General features: G+C 46.3%; 1 protein-coding gene across 1 annotated transcript in view; it reads right to left on the reverse strand.

The window, feature by feature from the left end:
- The window catches only part of LOC122943602 (phosphodiesterase 4D interacting protein), a 1,023,137-nt gene that overhangs the window by 71,635 nt on the left and 933,926 nt on the right, over positions 1 to 17,576 (reverse strand). Inside the window, exon 16 of the mRNA XM_044301472.1 lies at positions 14,306 to 14,418. Coding sequence (XP_044157407.1) covers positions 14,306 to 14,418 — 113 coding nt within the window. The remainder of the gene's footprint in view (positions 1 to 14,305; positions 14,419 to 17,576) is intronic.

The following is a 17,576-nucleotide window of genomic DNA, read 5'->3' on the forward strand; positions in this document are numbered from 1 at the left end:
AGACCATCACATCAGCGTCTAGAGGAGCGGAACGACCAGACTAAGGTATTAGCTCAATAGCAATCACAAATAGGTGAGACGCCACCCTGAATGCTCACTATACCAATCGACTGGTCTTCCTGTTTTATTGAAAAAAACTGGGATTATAGCCGTTTATATTGGCACATCTAGCCATAAGCGAAACTATATACATTTAACAACTCTGCATTAGGATTAACTTGTGACTTTGTGCTGCAAATTGCCATTTTGTGCTGACATAAAAAGCCAGAAGTGGTAGATATATATCCAACATTTTGGATTCAGAACCACCTGTGACTCGGTACTACCTCTATATGACCTAAAGGGCCATATAAACGCACACAAGCTTGCGGTTTTCTGTTGGACTCTAATAGCGGTATCGCTGGATCATCACTTGAACTACCATTGTTGCGGTTTTATTCATGCTATTGCGATATTGGACATGTATTATTGCTGCTATTGATTGTGATATATTTTTAATACTATTGTTCACAGTTTGTGTTGATTTTATTAATTATTTTTATATACCTATCAAATAAAAATCTCACTTTTGACAACATATATAGAGTGCTTGGTCTACCTCTCTCCATTTGAAGACCAAACATAGCAGGCATCCCAGGGTGCTCGTTGTTGTCACCTATCTGGGACCCGTGGTGTTGTACGTGGTCCCAGATGACATCAGTGAGGACGAGGAATGGGAAATAAGTAGCTTGGCATCCAACCTTGTGCAATTGGGGTCTTTCATGCTGTCAAGTCTGTTGAGGGACCCTCGTATAAAAAGGATGAAGGAGAACGACCTGTACTGGGTGGCCATGCTACTAGATCCCCGGTATAAGCAGAAAGTCGTGGAAATGTTACCAAATTACCGACAGTCAGAATGGATGCAGCAGTTCAAATCCAAACAAAAAAATATGCTTTACACAGCTTATAATGGGGATGTCACAGCACAACGGGAATCTAACTGGGGAAGAGGTGAAAGTAATCCTCCTCCTACCATGACCACGGCGGCAAGGACAGGACGCTTTACAGATGTGTTGTTGATGGAGGAGATGAAGAGCTTTTTAAGTCCTATGCATCGCCACAGCCCTTCGGGGTCCACCCTCAGAGAACGACTCGACCAACAGGTAGCGGACTACCTCGCCTTAACTGCAGATATCGACACTCTGAGGAGAGATGAACCCCTTGACTACTGGGTGTGCAGGCTTGACCTGTGGCCTGAGATATCCCAGTTTGCGATAGAACTTCTGGCCTGCCCCGCTTCAAGTGTCCTGTCAGAAAGGACCTTCAGTGCAGCAGGAGGCATTGTCACTTACAAAAGAAGTCGCCTCGGTCAAAAAAGTGTTGATTACCTCCCCTTCATTAAGATGAATGAGGCATGGATCCCAAAGGGACTGACAGTGGGGGATACGTTTGACTAACAAAAGGCCTGATGACATGCCTTGGCCTCAAAATGGTCCCCACGCTGCTGTATTTAATGTCTGCATACCGGATGACTTTAGTGAATTCTCCGCCACCAACTAGGGTTCAAGCCGCAATGTTTTAGTCACCTTTCTGCCTTCAAAACATACATTTTTCTGGCCGCTGCTACAACAGCGGCTGCAACAGTATTAAGGCTGGTTACAGCCTGTATTTGTGGGCGGGGCTGCTGGCTATATCTCCTCACGCGACCTCACCCTGAGGACGGTCGCTTCATGCTTGCTTCCTCAGTCCGTCCTGTCACTTCCGGTTCGCAGTGTGTCACTTCCGGGTAAGTCTCGGCTCTGCAGGTTTCCTCAGCTGGGGGCAGCGCTCGTCCGGCACCCGGCCGGGCCCAGCCAGTCTTCCTCTCCCCTTCAGCTCCGGGGAGAGCCTCCTCACATCAGGTATGTTCCGATTGTCCGCGGTCAGGGTTTGGCAGGACCGGCTCCACGGAACTTCAGGGGGCGGTTCTTCCTGCCGGGCTCAGCCTGCGCCGCAAGTGTCTCGGGTCACAGATGACGGCGACATTAGCTAGAAATTGAAGCTGATACTCAGTCATGTCAATCGCCCGGATATAGAAAACCACTGCCTGTAAGTGTATAAAGACATTACGGGGAGGACGATTCATTTAAACAGACATCTAAGCCACCAGGGTACAGTCCTGAAATGTCTGCGCTTCTGGTATTTCCAAATTGTGATTGTACTGCAAAACAATCACAGTTGTGTAACTGCAAATCTATAATCATGCACAGAACGATCTGATCGTCTCATCAAGCTGACCAGGTGATCAGCAGATAACTGTGGATCCGGCCATACATTTGACCGATATGGGCTGCCTAGCTCACGTTCACCTCGTTTCATTATGCAGCCCAACTCATTTTGTTTGCTCTCAGCGAGATGGAAATGCAAAAAAATAAAAAAATTAATGCCGTCCTCTATGCACATGTCTGTGACAACCGCTTGCCGCCTCCTGCACATGTGCATCACACTGTATGTCTACCGCCCCCTGTGCATTTGTTTATGGCGCAGTGGCGTGGTGCCACCCTCCTGTGCACACGGGTCTGGCGGCTGTGTCTGCCGCCCTCCTGGACGCATGCGTGTGGCACCACTGTAGTGCCGTCCTCTCATGCTCAGGTTTGGCACAAACTGTTCCGCGCCGCCCTCCTGTGCACATGCGTGTGGCACCGCTGTGTTACTCCTGGGTGCCGATTATTGCTTGTTGTCTATACTTGGGTGCTGATAAGTTTTTTCAAACATGAACAGGACTGCAGTACCATCTTATATCCAGACTTCCAGGTCAGCCAGGTAGCTGCTCATCAAGTTCCTGAGTCCTTCAGGCGCGCATTGTCACTGTCATTCTGGATCACCCAGGCAAGAAGAAGAAAAAAAGAAAAACAAAACGGCCGGTCGTCCTGTCCCCTCCAGCTCCGGGGGGAGCCTCATCATCACAGGGCTGCAGTACCGTCTGATATCCAGTCTTCCTGTTCAGCCAAGTAGCTGCTCAGCTTCCCGAATTTCTTCAGGTATCACGCACACATCTTTTTGTCTGTTTTCCATGCTTCTTATCTCGCTCTCACACATCATCCGTAGTCTTCCTGGATCGCCCAGGCTCGTTCCTGTCTCTGTCATCCTGGATCGCCCAGGCTCGTTCCGTCTTTGTCATCCTGGATCGCCCAGGCTCGTTCCGTCTCTGTCATCCTGGACCGCCCAAGCTCATTCTGTTTCTGTCTTCCTGGATCCCCCAGGTACTCGCTGCCTCTGTCTTCCTGGAACGCCCAGGCTTGTTCTGCCTCTGTCATCCTGGATCGCCCAGGCTCGTTCTGCCTCGGTAATCCTGGATCGCCCAGGCTCGTTCTGCCTCTGTCATCCTGGATTGCCCAGGCTCGTTCTGCCTATGTCGTCCTGGCTCACTCTGCCTCTGTCATCCTGGATCGCCCAGGCTCGTTCTGCCTCTGTCATCCTGGATCGCCCAGGCTCACTCTGTCTTCCTGGATCACCCAGGCCCACGCTGCCTCTATCATCCTGGATCGCCCAGGCTCACTCTGTCTCTGTCTTCCTGGATCACCCAGGTTCGTTCCTGTCTCTGTCATCCTGGATCACCCAGGCTCGTCCTGCCTCTGTCATCCTGGATCGCCCAGGCTCGTCCTGCCTCTGTCATCCTGGATCGCCCAGGCTCGTTCTGCCTCTGTCATCCTGGATCGCCCAGGCTCGTTCTGCCTCAGTCATCCTGGATCACCCAGGCTCGTTCCTGTCTCTGTCATCTTGGATCGCCCAGGCTCGTTCTGCCTCAGTCATCCTGGATCACCCAGGCTCGTTCCTGTCTCTGTCATCCTGGATCGCCCAGGCCCATTCTGCCTCTGTCATCCTGGATCGCCCAGGCCCACACTGCCTCTGTCATCCTTCCTTGCTCCCTGCCCGGTCCTCCATTCCCGCATCTTCCTTCTCTTCCCGGCTCTCCTAAAGCGGTGTTTAAGAATAATGACAATAATAAAATCTAATTGGTACAAGTTCTTCTTTAGTACACCGGACCTGGGGGTATCTACAACTGTAATTAGGTATAATTGCATGTATTGTTTTCTATTTTCCATTTATTTTGCAGTACATTCCAGCCGAGAAGCCATGGTTGGCAGGCACGGGGCTGGCCGGCCTGTTTCTCCATTCTGGTGGGAAAAAAAAAAAAAAGGGGGAAAGAAAAAAGAAGCTTCAGGAATGCAGCGGAGAGACCAGACACCGGTGTGATCAGTAAGGTGCTTCCTTGCGGACGCTGCTGCGGGGTCTGGGACTGCTGTTCATCTATGCTACCGCTGGCCCAGGTTAAAGGGGTTGTCCAGGTTCAGAGCTGAACCCGGACATCCCTCCATTTTCACCCAGGCAGCCCCCCTGACATGAGCATCGGAGCAGTTCATGCTCCGATGCTCTCCTTTGCCCTGCGCTAAATCGCGCAGGGCAAAGGCATTTTTCTGAGTTCCAGTGACGTACCGGGCTCTCCATGGGGCTGACAGGAACCCCGGTGACGTCACCGGCACTGATGGGCGGGATTTGGCTCTGCCCTAGCCAGTAAAACGGCTAGGGCAGAGCTAAAGCCCGCCCCTCAGAGCCGGTGACGTCACCGAACACACTGCTGGGCGGAAGTTACCGCCCGGCAGTGTGTTATTAAAAACAAAAGAGCCTGTGCCCTGCGCGATCTAGCGCAGGGCACTGGAGCGCATCGGAGCATGAGATGCTCCGATGCTAGGCTCAGGGGGGCTGCCGGGGTGAAAATAAGGGTATGTCCGGGTTCAGCTCTGAACCCGGACAACCCCTTTAAGTTTAGGTTGGAACCTCCAGTGGACCCCTATACCCACAAGTGCCTATCAATTGCTGCACAATCGCTCTATGCCTCCTCGACTGGAACCAGAAAACTGCACCTTCCACTGCTGCTACCAGATGTAACACAAGTTATCCCCTCTAGGGTAGCTAACTCCATGAATGTTGTTTTAGTAGTGGGCTTTTGTTGCCGTGCTATTTTCCAGTTTCCTAATGTACCATTTTGGGCAATATTTTCTTAAAACAAACAGGGCTGCTGTGCTGTCTGATATTCAGTCCTCCCGATCAGCCAAGTAGCTGCTCATCAGCTTCCCGAATTCTTCAGGTATCATGCATACGCCTTCTGTCTGTCTTCCCTGCTTCTTGACACACTACCACGTTATCTGAGGTCTCTGTCTTCCTGGATCGCCCAGGCTCGCTGCCTCTGCCATCCAGGATCATCCAGGCTCGCTCTGCCTCTGTCTTCCTGGATCGCCCAGGCTCTCTCTGTTTTGGTTATCCTGGCTGGCCCAGGCTCGCTCTGTCTCTATCATCCTGGTTCACCCAGGCTAGCTCTACCCCTGTCATCCAGGATCGCCCTGGCTCATTCTGTCGTCCTGGATCGCCCAGGCTCGCTCCGCACCTGTCATCCTGGACCGCCCAGGCTTGCTCTGCTCCTGTCATCCTGGTTCGCCCAGGCTCGCTCTGCTCCTGTCATCCTGGATCGCCCAGGCCCGCTCTGCTCCTGTCTTCCTGGATCGTCCAGGCTCGCTCTGCTCCTGTCATCCTGGATCGTCCAGGCTCGCTCTGCTCCTGTCATCCTGGATCGCCCAGGCTCGCTCTACTCCTGACATCCTGGATCGCCCAGGCTCGCTCTACTCCTGTTTTCCTGGATCGCCCAGGCTCGCTCTGCTCCTGTAATCCTGGATCGCCCAGGCTCGCTCTGCTCCTGTCATCATGGATCACCCAGGCTCGCTCTGTTCCTGTCATCCTGGATTGCCCAGGCTCGCTCTGCTCCTGTCATCCTGGATCGCCCAGGCTCGCTCTACTCCTGTCATCCTGGATCACCCAGGCTCACTCTGCTCCTCCTGTCATCCTGGATCGCTCAGGCTCGCCCTGTCTCTGTAATTCGGCATCACCCAGGCTCACTCTGCCTCTGTCCTCCTGGTTCACCCAGGCTCGCTCTGCCTCCGTCATCTAGGATCTCCTATGCTCGCCGTACCTCGGTCATACTGGAACGCCCAGGCTCGCTCTGCCTCTGTCTTCCTGGATCGCCCAGGCTCGCTCCGTTTCGGTTATTCCAGATTGTCCAGGCTCGCTCTGTCTCTGTCATCCTGGATCACCCAGGCTCGCTCTACCTCAGTCATCCTGGGTCGCCCAGGCCCACGTTGCCTCTCTCATCCTGGATCGCCCAGGCCCACGTTGCCTCTCTCATCCTGGATCACCCAAGCTTGCTCTTCCGCTGTCATCTGGACCATCACGTCACTAACTACCCAGTGCCTTCCCGAATCGCTCAGGTCATTTAACAGCCCAGCTCCGGCCTGAATCACTCAGGCCCTTGTTACCTCCTGTGTCGTTCGGTTCAATTAACTATTTCCCTCCTACAGCGTGGGTAGTCTTCTTGCCCACTTATTCAGGCCTACCCCGCACTGGCTCCAGGCACAGTTCAGCCAGATAGATCTTGGAGGGTGATAGGCATCCTTCCCGACTCCACGCTAATGCACACCTCAGCCCCTACCACAAGTATTAAGGCTGGTTACAGCCTGTATTTGTGGGCGGGGCTGCTGGCTATATCTCCTCACGCGACCTCATCCTGAGGACGGTCGCTTCATTCCACTCTCTTGGGTGGCCCACTTATTCAGGCCTACCCCACACTGGCTCCAGGCACAGTTCAGCCAGATAGATCTTGGAGGGTGATAGGCATCCCTCCCGACTCCACTCCAATGCACACCTCAGCCCCTACCACAAATAACATTATTTTTTAGGCATGTGTACATGCCTAATTTTTCTGGCCTCTGGTGCTGCACTGTGGCTGCAAAACAAAAACAAAAAAAAAGGCACATACAAGTGTCAATTACCCTTTGTGATCATTACCTTGTTGTGGTGAAGGGGCTTGCGTATCACATTGCTTCACTATGATCAGACCAAAAGCGATCGGCTGGATAATTTTTCATAGAAAAAACATACATTTTCTTTTTTTTTTAAGTTGTATGGGTTTTTAATACATAAAATAAAAAATCAGAGAGCCACACCGGACCAGCACTCCTGTCCGCCCTGAACGCACAGGTGGATCAGTGGCTGACCCCGCACCAACTCGAGATGGGCAAAGTGGTGTGTGACAATGGAAGCAATTTGTTGGCGGCATTGAATTAGGGCAAGTTGTCACATGTGCCGTGCATGGCACATGTGTTGAATATCATCGTACAACGCTTTGTGTCTAAGTACCCAGGCTTACAGGACATCCTCAAGCAGGCCAGGAAGGTGTGTGGCCATTTCAGGCGTTCCTACACGGACATGCCGCACTTTTCAGACATTCAGCGCCAAAACAACATGCCAGTGAGGCGCTTGATTTGCGACAGCCCGACACGTTGGAATTCAACACTCCTAATGTTCGACTGCCTGCTCCAACAAGAAAAAGCCGTCAACGAGTATTTGTATGACCGGGGTGCTAGGACAGCCTCTGTGGAGCTGGGAATTGTTTTTCTACGTTACTGGACGCTCATGCGCAATGCCTGTAAGCTCATGCGTCCTTTTGAGGAGGTGACAAACCTAGTCAGTCGCACCGAAGGCACCATCAGCGACCTCATCCCATTTGTTTTCTTCCTGGAGCGTGCCCTGCGAAGAGTGCTGGATCAGGCTGTAGATGAGCGTGAAGAGGAAGAGTTGTGGTCACCATCACCACCAGAAACAGCCTTGTCATCATCGCTTGCCGTACCTGCGGCAACGCTGCAAGAGGAGTATGAGGAAGAGAAGTCAGAGGAGGAATGTGGATTTGAGGAGGCTGAAGACCAAACATAGCAGGCATCCCAGGGTGCTCGTTGTTGTCACCTATCTTGGACCCGTGGTGTTGTACGTGGTCCAAGATGACATCAGTGAGGACGAGGAACGGGAAATAAGTACTCGGCATCCAACCTTGTGCAAATGGCGTCTTTCATGCTGTCATGTCTGTTGAGGGACCCTCGTATAAAAACGATGAAGGAGAACGACCTGCACTGGGTGGCCACGCTACTAGATCCCCGGTATAAGCAGAAAGTCGCGGAAATGTTACCAAATTACCGACAGTCAGAAAGGATGCAGCAGTTCAAAACCAAACAAAAAAATATGCTTTACACAGCTTATAATGGGGATGTCACAGCACAATGGGAATCTAACTGGGGAAGAGGTGAAAGTAATCCTCCTCCTACCACGACCACGGCGGCAAGGACAGGACGCTTTACAGATGTGTTGTTGATGGAGGAGATGCAGAGCTTTTTAAGTCCTACGCATCGCCACAGCCCTTCGGGGTCCACCCTCAGAGAACGACTCGACCAACAGGTAGCGGACTACCTCGCCTTAACTGCAGATATCGACACTCTGAGGAAAGATGAACCCCTTGACTACTGAGTGTGCAGGCTTGACCTGTGGCCTGAGCTATCCCAGTTTGCGATAGAACTTCTGGCCTGCCCCGCTTCAAGTGTCCTGTCAGAAAGGACCTTCAGTGCAGCAGGAGGCATTGTCACTTACAAAAGAAGTCGCCTCGTCAAAAAAGTGTTGATTACCTCCCCTTCATTAAGATGAATGAGGCATGGATCCCAAAGGGACTGACAGTGGGGGATACGTTTGACTAACAAAAGGCCTGATGACATGCCTTGGCCTCAAAATGGTCCCCACGCTGCTGTATTTAATGTCTGCATACCGGATGACTTTAGTGAATTCTCCGCCACCAACTAGGGTTCAAGCCGCAATGTTTTAGTCACCTTTCTGCCTTCAAAACATAAATTTTTCTGGCCGCTGCTACAACAGCGGCTGCAACAATAACATTATTTTTTAGGCATGTGTACATGCCTAATTTTTCTGGCCTCTGATGCTGCACTGAGGCTGCAAAAACAAAACAAAAAAAAAGGCACATACAAGTGTCAATTCCCCTTTGTGATCATTACCTTGTTGTGGTGAAGGGGCTTGTGTATCACAATGAAGCGATCATCACCTCTATGAGTGTGTTGGCAAAGTTGTCACACCCCAGATGATAAGGCCATTGCTTCATTATGATCAGACCAAAAGCGATCGGCTGGATAATTTTTCATAGAAAAAACATAAATTTTCTTTTATTTTTTTAAGTTGTATGGGTTTTTAATACATAAAATAAAAAATCATAATAAAGTCTCTTAATAGTTTATTAGAAATAATGCAGACAATTTAAAAAATCCCCATCAATTCCAATACAAAGCTCAGAACTAAATTATTGCAGGATGTCGTAATGGTTAGTTAATTCGACAATGGTTAATCAATTCGACACACGTCCCCGGATAGGGGACGTAACAGGGATTAAACTGATAGGAATAGCACTAGTTAAGACACCACTCATATAGGGTGTCACAGCACATTGCTCCATGCATGCGCAACTGGGGAGTAAGAGGACCGACCAAGCTGCTTTTTCCATCTCCCGGTTCCTAAAATCAATCCAGTTTGGTGTATCAGAGTTTGGTCTGTAACTGTGCAGGCAGTCGAAGGTACCTGGTCTAAATTTTTTTTCACAAAAGGCAATCCCTGATATGGGACGTAACAGGGATTAAACTGATGAGAAGAGAACTACAGAAAATACCACTCATATCGGGTGTGACAGTAAATTGCACGGCACAGATGCAGTGACCGTAGATTCAAACAAAGGGGAGGGAGCCAGCGTTTTTTTAACCATCTCCCCGTTCGAAAACTCTATTCAATAAATGGACCCCAGATTGGGGACGTAACAGGGATTAAACTGATGAGAAGAGAACTACAGAAAATACCACTCATATCGGGTGTGACAGTAAATTGCACGGCGCAGACGTAGTGACCGTGGATTCAAACAAAGGGGAGGGAGCCAGCGTTCGAAAAATCTATTAAATTCACCTTACGGGGACCCTTGGTTTTGTACGTGGCTGGGGGGAGGAAGAAACCTTCAATGACATCAACGGAACATGGCTAGCTTGGTATCCAACCTTGTGCAAATGGGAAGTTTGCGGTTGGGCAAATGGACTGTTTGCGGTGCATTAAAAGGGGAGTTTGGTCAGTCAATGTCTGTGAAGTGGGCGTAACCCTTACACTACCTGATCGATACAACATCATACCTGATCGTATACACACACTTGATGTTTTAAACCACGTTGTTCAAAATATTTTAGGATTGTTAGGTGATTTATGCCCTTTATGGATTAAAATCCAACTCTGCATCAACTATGTAATTTTCAATGGGAGTTTTGCCATGGATCCCCCTCCGGAATGCCACAGTTCAGGTGTTAGTCCCCTTGAAACAACTTTTCCATCACTACTGTGGCTAGAAAGAGTCCCTGTGGGTTTTAAAATTTGCCTGCCTATTGAAGTCAATGGCGGTTTGCCGGTTCGTGAACATTTGCAGAAATTCGCGTTCGCCGCTCGCGAACGGAAAATTTTATGTTTGCGACATCTCTATGTATGTGTAGGAAACTGATGGAGTGATTGGCAGGCCTGGTGTGTGAGAGCGATCTTGACTAGCCACACCACTGGGGTTTAAACAGGAGGAGGGGGTTGCAAAGAAGTGTTAGTGTGCAGGGGGCCCTATAAAAAAATTTTGTGTGGGGCCCAGACAGTTCTAGCTATGCGCATGTTGGTGTGCATGTGAATTTAAAGTGGAGAATAAGCCAATGCTTCAGTTCTCCCATAGGAACCAGGTACTGGGCATGCTGAAATCCATACACATTAGTCATCCAATTTTGCTGAAGGTAGTGGGTTTAGCCAACTTTCACCTAATGTGTATGGACAATATTACATTTGTACAATATGTTTTAATTTTTTTTTTATATTTTAAAATAAAGTTTACGTTTGCAGTTGCTGCTTGGCATTGAGAGCTGCTTGTTAGTTTATTGGTAACCAGTATCCTTAATGGCTTCTGTCAGCAGAAACATGGGCATTAAACTGGCTGACATTAGTTATGTGCTAATGTCAGATGAACATAACTATCTTAGTCCCATCTCACCCCTGTTATTGAGAAAAAAGAACTTTTATTATATGAAAATGAGCCTCTAAGAGAGGGGGGTAATTGAGCCTGCTCCTAAAGCCAATGTTCTCCCCCCTCTGGCAACAACCTGCTTGACTACTGCTAGACTTGATTGACAGGGCCAAGCATATTAAATGGCTGAAGATTTCACCCGAACTCAGGGCCCTGTCAATCAAGTCTAGCGAGGTGTGACCAGAGGTTCATTTGCATATAATACGTTTATTTTTTCTCAATAATGGGGGCATGTAGTGAGATGGGGCTCAGATAGTTACGCTAAGCTAACATTAGCAGATCGCTAATGTCAGCCAGGCTAATGCCCATGTTTCTGCTGACAGAAACTTTAACGGGTTGTCTGAGTTATGAAAAAAAAATATAGCACTGTAAGGCCGAATGCACACGGCCGTGTTCCGCGGCCGTGAGCGGTCCGTTGTATGCCGGCCTGGATTCTTGCTGACAGCAGGAGTGCACGGCGTCATTGGTTGCTATGACGCCGTGCGCTTCATGCCGCCGCTGCACTACAGTAATACACTGGTATAGATCATACGAGTGTATTACTGTAGTGCAGTGGCGGCATGAAGCGCACGGCGTCATAGCAACCAATGGTGCCATGCGCGCCTGCTGTCAGCAAGAATCCAGGCCGGCATACCATGGACCACTCACGGCTGTGGAACACGGCCGTGTGCATTCGACTTAATTCTGATGGTCAGCAATATACAACTAAACTAAGCATATTTTAGGCAAAAAAATATATATATTTCCTTATTTCCCTGGTTCTCTTCTGGCCCTTTGTTTACCTGCAATAACAACAATCTCTGGATTGTGCCCCTCCCCCTGCTCTGAAAATAGAGTGCATAAGGCCCCTTTCACATGAGCGAGTTTTCCACGCGGCTGCAATGCGTGACGTGAACGCATTGCACTGAATCCGGACCCATTCATTTCTATGGGGCTGTGCACACGAGCAGTGATTTTCACGCATCACTTGTGCGTTGCGTGAAAATTGCAGCATGTTCTATATTCTGCGTTTCTCACGCAATGCAGACCCCATAGAAGTGAATGGGGCTGCGTGAAAATCGCAAGCATCTGCAAGCAAGTGCGGATGCGGTGCGATTTTCACGCATGGTTGCTAGGAGACGATCAGGATGGGGACCCGATAATTATTATTTTCCCTTAGAACATGGTTATAAGGGAAAATAATAGCATTCTTAATACAAAATGCATAGTACAATAGGGCTGGATGGGTTAAAAAAAATAATATAATAATATAACTCACCTTAATCCACTTGATCGCGCAGCCCGGCTTCTCTTCTGTCTTCTTCTTTGCTGTGCACATGAAAAGGACCTTTGATGACGTCCCTGCGGTCATCACACGGTCCATCACATGATCCATCACCATGGTAAAAGATCACCATGGTAAAAGATCCATCACCATGGTAAAAACTCTGATACACCAAACAGGATTGATTTTAGGAACCGGGTGATGGTAAAATATCAAAGGTCCTATTCCTCAAAGAAAAAGACAGAAGAGAAGCTGGGCTGCGCGATCAAGTGGATTAAGGTAAGTTAATATATTTTTTTTTTAACCCCTCTAGCCCTATTGTACTATGCAATCTGTATTAAGAATGCTATTATTTTCCCTTATAACCATGTTATAAGGAAAAATAATAAAATCTACACAACACCAATCCCAAACCCGAACTTCTGTGAAGAAGTCCAGGTTCGGGTCTGGGTACCAAACATGCCAATTTTTCTCATGGTTGTGCAACCAATGACGCCGTGCACTCCTGCTGTCAGCAAGAATCCAGGCTGGATACCAAACATGCCGATTTTTCTCTTGCGCGTGCAAAACACATTGCAATGTTTTGCACCCACACGGAAAAAAACGTAAACATGAAATGCAATCGCAATGAAAACTGACTTGTTTTAGTGTCAAAATCCCACCATTTTCCCTGAACGCATCCGGCCCCAATCCGCAACACCCATGTAAAAGGGGCCTAAAAGTGCTGCCCTGAGTAAAATGTCTGACTGCTAGGATGCTCAGTAGCATGTTGTATGTGTAGGACTACAAGTCCCAGGTGTACAATGACACTGCTGATACACACAGGATCTTCCCCCCTACCTGTTCTTGTGCAATGCTCTGCAGAACTCTTCAGTCTGTCAGCTCTGTGTCTGCAGGACGAGGAGGGAAGATCCTGTGTCTCTTCACTGACTGCAGATACTAAGGAAAGCCCCCACCCCTGAGTGTGTGCTGCTGAAGGGGATAAAGTTTCCTGAAGAATCCAGGGAGAGAGAGACACAGCAGCAGATGGCAGTGCAGGGGGCGTGGCCAGCACAATGACATCTGGTGTACAGTCACAGATCAGCTCTCTCAGGCTTGTGTACTAAACATCATGTACTAAACATACTAAAAGCTGACATCACAGGTCATGAAATCTGAGAAAGGAGTCACTGCAGACAATGTAAGTGTATGGTAAAGCCTTTACATTTTCCTAGTAAGAACATTACTCAGCCAACCCCTTTAAGTACATACTTCTCTTGTATTGCTGTCTTTCAGTTTTATTCTGTTTAATGCAGATGAGAACAACTTATTTCTGTCACTCCTGTGATCAGTTTATCTAGTCATTTCTGTATATAAAGTAATCAGAGACCTTGTAGCACTCAGTGGGTATTTTTTGCTGGAGTAGGGTTCCCACCCCTTTCATTAATAAGTACAAAGACCCCAGTTAAAAAGTATCAGATGCAACTTGTTTATTTTGTTCAATGTGGGTTGCTGTGGCAAGGTAACGTTTCGGCTACTATGTGCCTTCATCAGACTCGAGAAAAATAAAATAAAAATGGTACGTATATCAATAAATATGACAGCAGATATTTGGTATACATAATTGCATATAGAAAAATAAGAAAACAAAGAAAATGTCCAAAGGAATAAATAAAAATTAAGGAAAATAAGAAAAAAATAAGAAATAATAAGGTAAAGAACTTTACCTTATTATTTCTTATTTTCCTTCATTTTTTTTTTTTCCCCTTTGGACATTTTCTTTGTTTTCTTATTTTTCTATATGCAATTATGTATACCAAATATCTGCTGTCATATTTATTGATCTAGATACCATTTTTATTTCATTTTGCTGCAAAATAAACAAGTTGCATCTGGAGTATTTGTACTTATTGTATATAAAGTAAGTAACAGTCTGAGCTGAGTTTTAATCAAGTTTTACTCCCATGCTTTGATTGCATAATTTGCAGCAGCAGACAAACCTGTTTATAGTAAGTGTTAATTAGTTATAAAAATCACATTTATTAACATGAAAATATATAAATCAGTATTTGAATTACCTGTCAGTTTCTGTATGAAACTGTACTAAACAACTATAAAGCTGTTTTTCAGCTTGCAGTGCCTCATTCAGTCTGCTTTTATTCACGGCAAGTTCTTCAAAAAACTTAAATATCTATGAGAGAGTATAGGAATAGTTAAGAATGATTAGACAAAGTAAATGTAGTATATTCTCTGGGACGGCACTTGTGGACAGAAAAGACGTTCAGTGACCACTGTTGCAATCCCAGACCAGCTGCAATAGGAAGAAACAGGAGGGAGTTGGGCCATGCATGTCTGCGGATTTAATATTAAAGTCCAGGGGAAAATAGTTAAAACCGGTAAGGGAGCTAGCATGCACAGCGATCTCTATGAAAATGCTCTTCTCTATTGTGGCTAGGTTTAAAGGGGATGGCTAGTTTCCAATACTGATGTCCTATCAGCTGTTTGCAGAGAATGCAACGCTATGGGAGTGCTGCGTTCTCCTCACTGTTTTCCTGTTTGCCGTCTATATCAGAGCAGTGAGCGCATGTTATTGCAGCTCCTCGATCCCCATTCACTTCAATGGGAAGGAGCAGATGAAGTGTAAATGCTCCTTCCCATTGAAGTGAATGAAGACCTCTGTGATGTTGACAGCAAGCAGTTAAGCAGTGAGGAGAATGCAGCAATCGCATGAGCGCTGCGTCCACGTCAAACAGCGGGAGGTGCTGGGAGCCGAACCCCCGCCTATCTGATATTGATGACCTATCCTGAGAATAGGTCATCAATATAGGAAACCGACCTACCGTTTTAAAAGTGTGATGGGAGACCAGTATTCAGATATTTATTCATGTTGCTTATATAGTGAACCTGTCACCATAAAAATGCAGTACAATATGCAGGCAGCATGTTATAGAGCAGGAGGAGAAAATATTAATTTCTGATTGACCGCTATCTCTTTATAATTATTCATGATTGCATTGTATAGGAGGCTCTCTGCTCTCATTGCCAGGATTGAAGATACACTGACAAGCAAAAGGGTGATAATATTTTGAACTTTTGACTTTCAGACTCCATATCTCAACATCCACTACAGCTTTGAACATGAACCATCATTTTATAGACAATAATCTTTGCTATCTAAAACATAAATTGCATATGATTAGTTATGCAGATTCTTGTCATGTAACTGCATTGTTACTGTTTTGATCCTAAAATTCTAAATTTTTATTATTTTGTTAGTATTTTGGAAATCCACCTTTGGGTTTCAACATGGCCTGAATCCGTCTGGGTCTTCTCTTAATCAGAATCAAGCATGTCTCGACCAAAATCTGTTCCTAGGTCTCTTCTACAAGTTGCCAATGTTGGTGTATCCTTGGGTACAAATGAAGCTTTTTCTTTAACTCTGCCCACAAGTTTTCAATTGGGTTGAGGTCTGGGGACTGTGGAGACCAACCCAGCACCTCTACTTCATTGTCATTGAACCATTTATTCGTCAATCTCGACCTATGCTTCGGGTCGTTGTCCTGCTGGAACACTATGTCATTCTTTTCATACTCATAGTATTCGAACAAATAATATCTTGTAGGATACTCACATATAGCTTAGCATTGAGACCACCATCGATCCTGGTCAAGTATCCAACTAGATATGGGATTGTTTCACAGCCAATGATCAGGCTTCCTGGACCGAACTTGACAGTTCCTTAAATTTCTTGATCCGTTAGCCCCCTTTTCCCTTGCTTCTTCCAGACCCATTTGCACCCATCAGAGCCAGTCTATTGACTTTTGTCTCATCACTCCACTTCACACGTTTCCATTCTTCTATTTTCCACTGTTCGTACTTTTTTGCAAACTCGAGCCGACGATATTAAAGTTGAGGCCTCTTCACCTTATTTTGAGGCCACCATTCAAGACTTATGTAACGCGCGTCGCACGGTGCTTGCATGTATGTCTGTGAGCTCACTATTATGAGGCATACGAGCCACCTCCACTTGTGTTTTTCACGCCAGAAGTAATAGACCGAGTGATGAGCCGACTTGTTGTCTCTGATATTTTGCCTGGATGTCCACCCCTTGCCTTTGGAATGGATGGACAGACTTCATTTAGTGTTCTTCCAACTGTCATTGCACTCACATGATGTAGTTTGGCAATTTTGGCCCGAGATACTGCTAATGCTATCAATTAACTGGATGATGCTGTTTCTCTATTCTTAGGAAATCTTCTTAATGGCTGCTCCTGGATACAAAGAAGTGACATTTCGCTTGGGAATCAACCTAATAACATACTGAGCTATTAGAGAATGTGAGAGCAGGTTGTAATTTGTAGTATACAACAAGAAAAAGATTGATCCACCACCAGGAGCAAAACAGCAACAGTGCAGTTACATGACAAGAATCTGCATAACTAATCATATTCTAAAAAGTTGCAAGTCCAATTTATGTATCAGATAGTTAAGATGGTTGCCTATAAAATGATGGTAGTCTTACATTTGAAGGTGTAGTGGATATCTAGCATGAAAGTCAAAAGTTCAAAACATTGTTACCCTTTTACTCGTCAATGTAACTCTGATCCTGGCAGTTTAACTCAAATGACCACTCACAGTATCTGCATGGTCAGAGACAGAAAGGGAGCACAGTCTGTTCTCCAATGGTCATCCCATGATCACAATCGGAAAGTGCTAAATAATTGGCATGGCAGCTTGGGGCCTTCTGGACTTGCCATGTCTCAGCCGCTAATACATCCTGATATCAATATAAATGATATTGATGTCTGCAACAACCCAATCTATTAAAATCATATGCACAATCAAAATAAAAACAATGATAAAATGTTTTGCTTTTTGGTCACCTAGTCTCCAAAAATAAAAGAAAAATTTTTATATAATACCCCAAAATGGTTTCAATAAAAACTTTGTTAAAATAAAGCTCACTTTACTTTTTTTAAGTAGTAAACATAATTTAACTAATTTTGTACTTCCATAATTGTACTCTCTTGCAAAATGTCATTATCACACAGTGAAAACCGTAAAAACAAAACCCCACAAACATTCTGTCAACCCCAGAAATGTTTTGTTTAGTCAAATGACCTTATGTACCCAAATGGTACCATTTAAAATACAACTTTCCCTACATAAAACAAGTCCTCATACGACTATGTCAACGAAAAAAAAAAAAAAAAAAAGAGCCTTAAAGGGGTTGTCTCACTTCAGCAAATAGCATTTATCATGTAGAGGAAGTTAACACAAGCCACTTACTAATATATTGTTATTATCCATATTGCTTCCTTTCCACATTATACACTGCTTGTTTCCATA

Source organism: Bufo gargarizans, chromosome 7, assembly GCF_014858855.1.
Source record: "Bufo gargarizans isolate SCDJY-AF-19 chromosome 7, ASM1485885v1, whole genome shotgun sequence".
Lineage (NCBI taxonomy): Eukaryota > Metazoa > Chordata > Amphibia > Anura > Bufonidae > Bufo > Bufo gargarizans.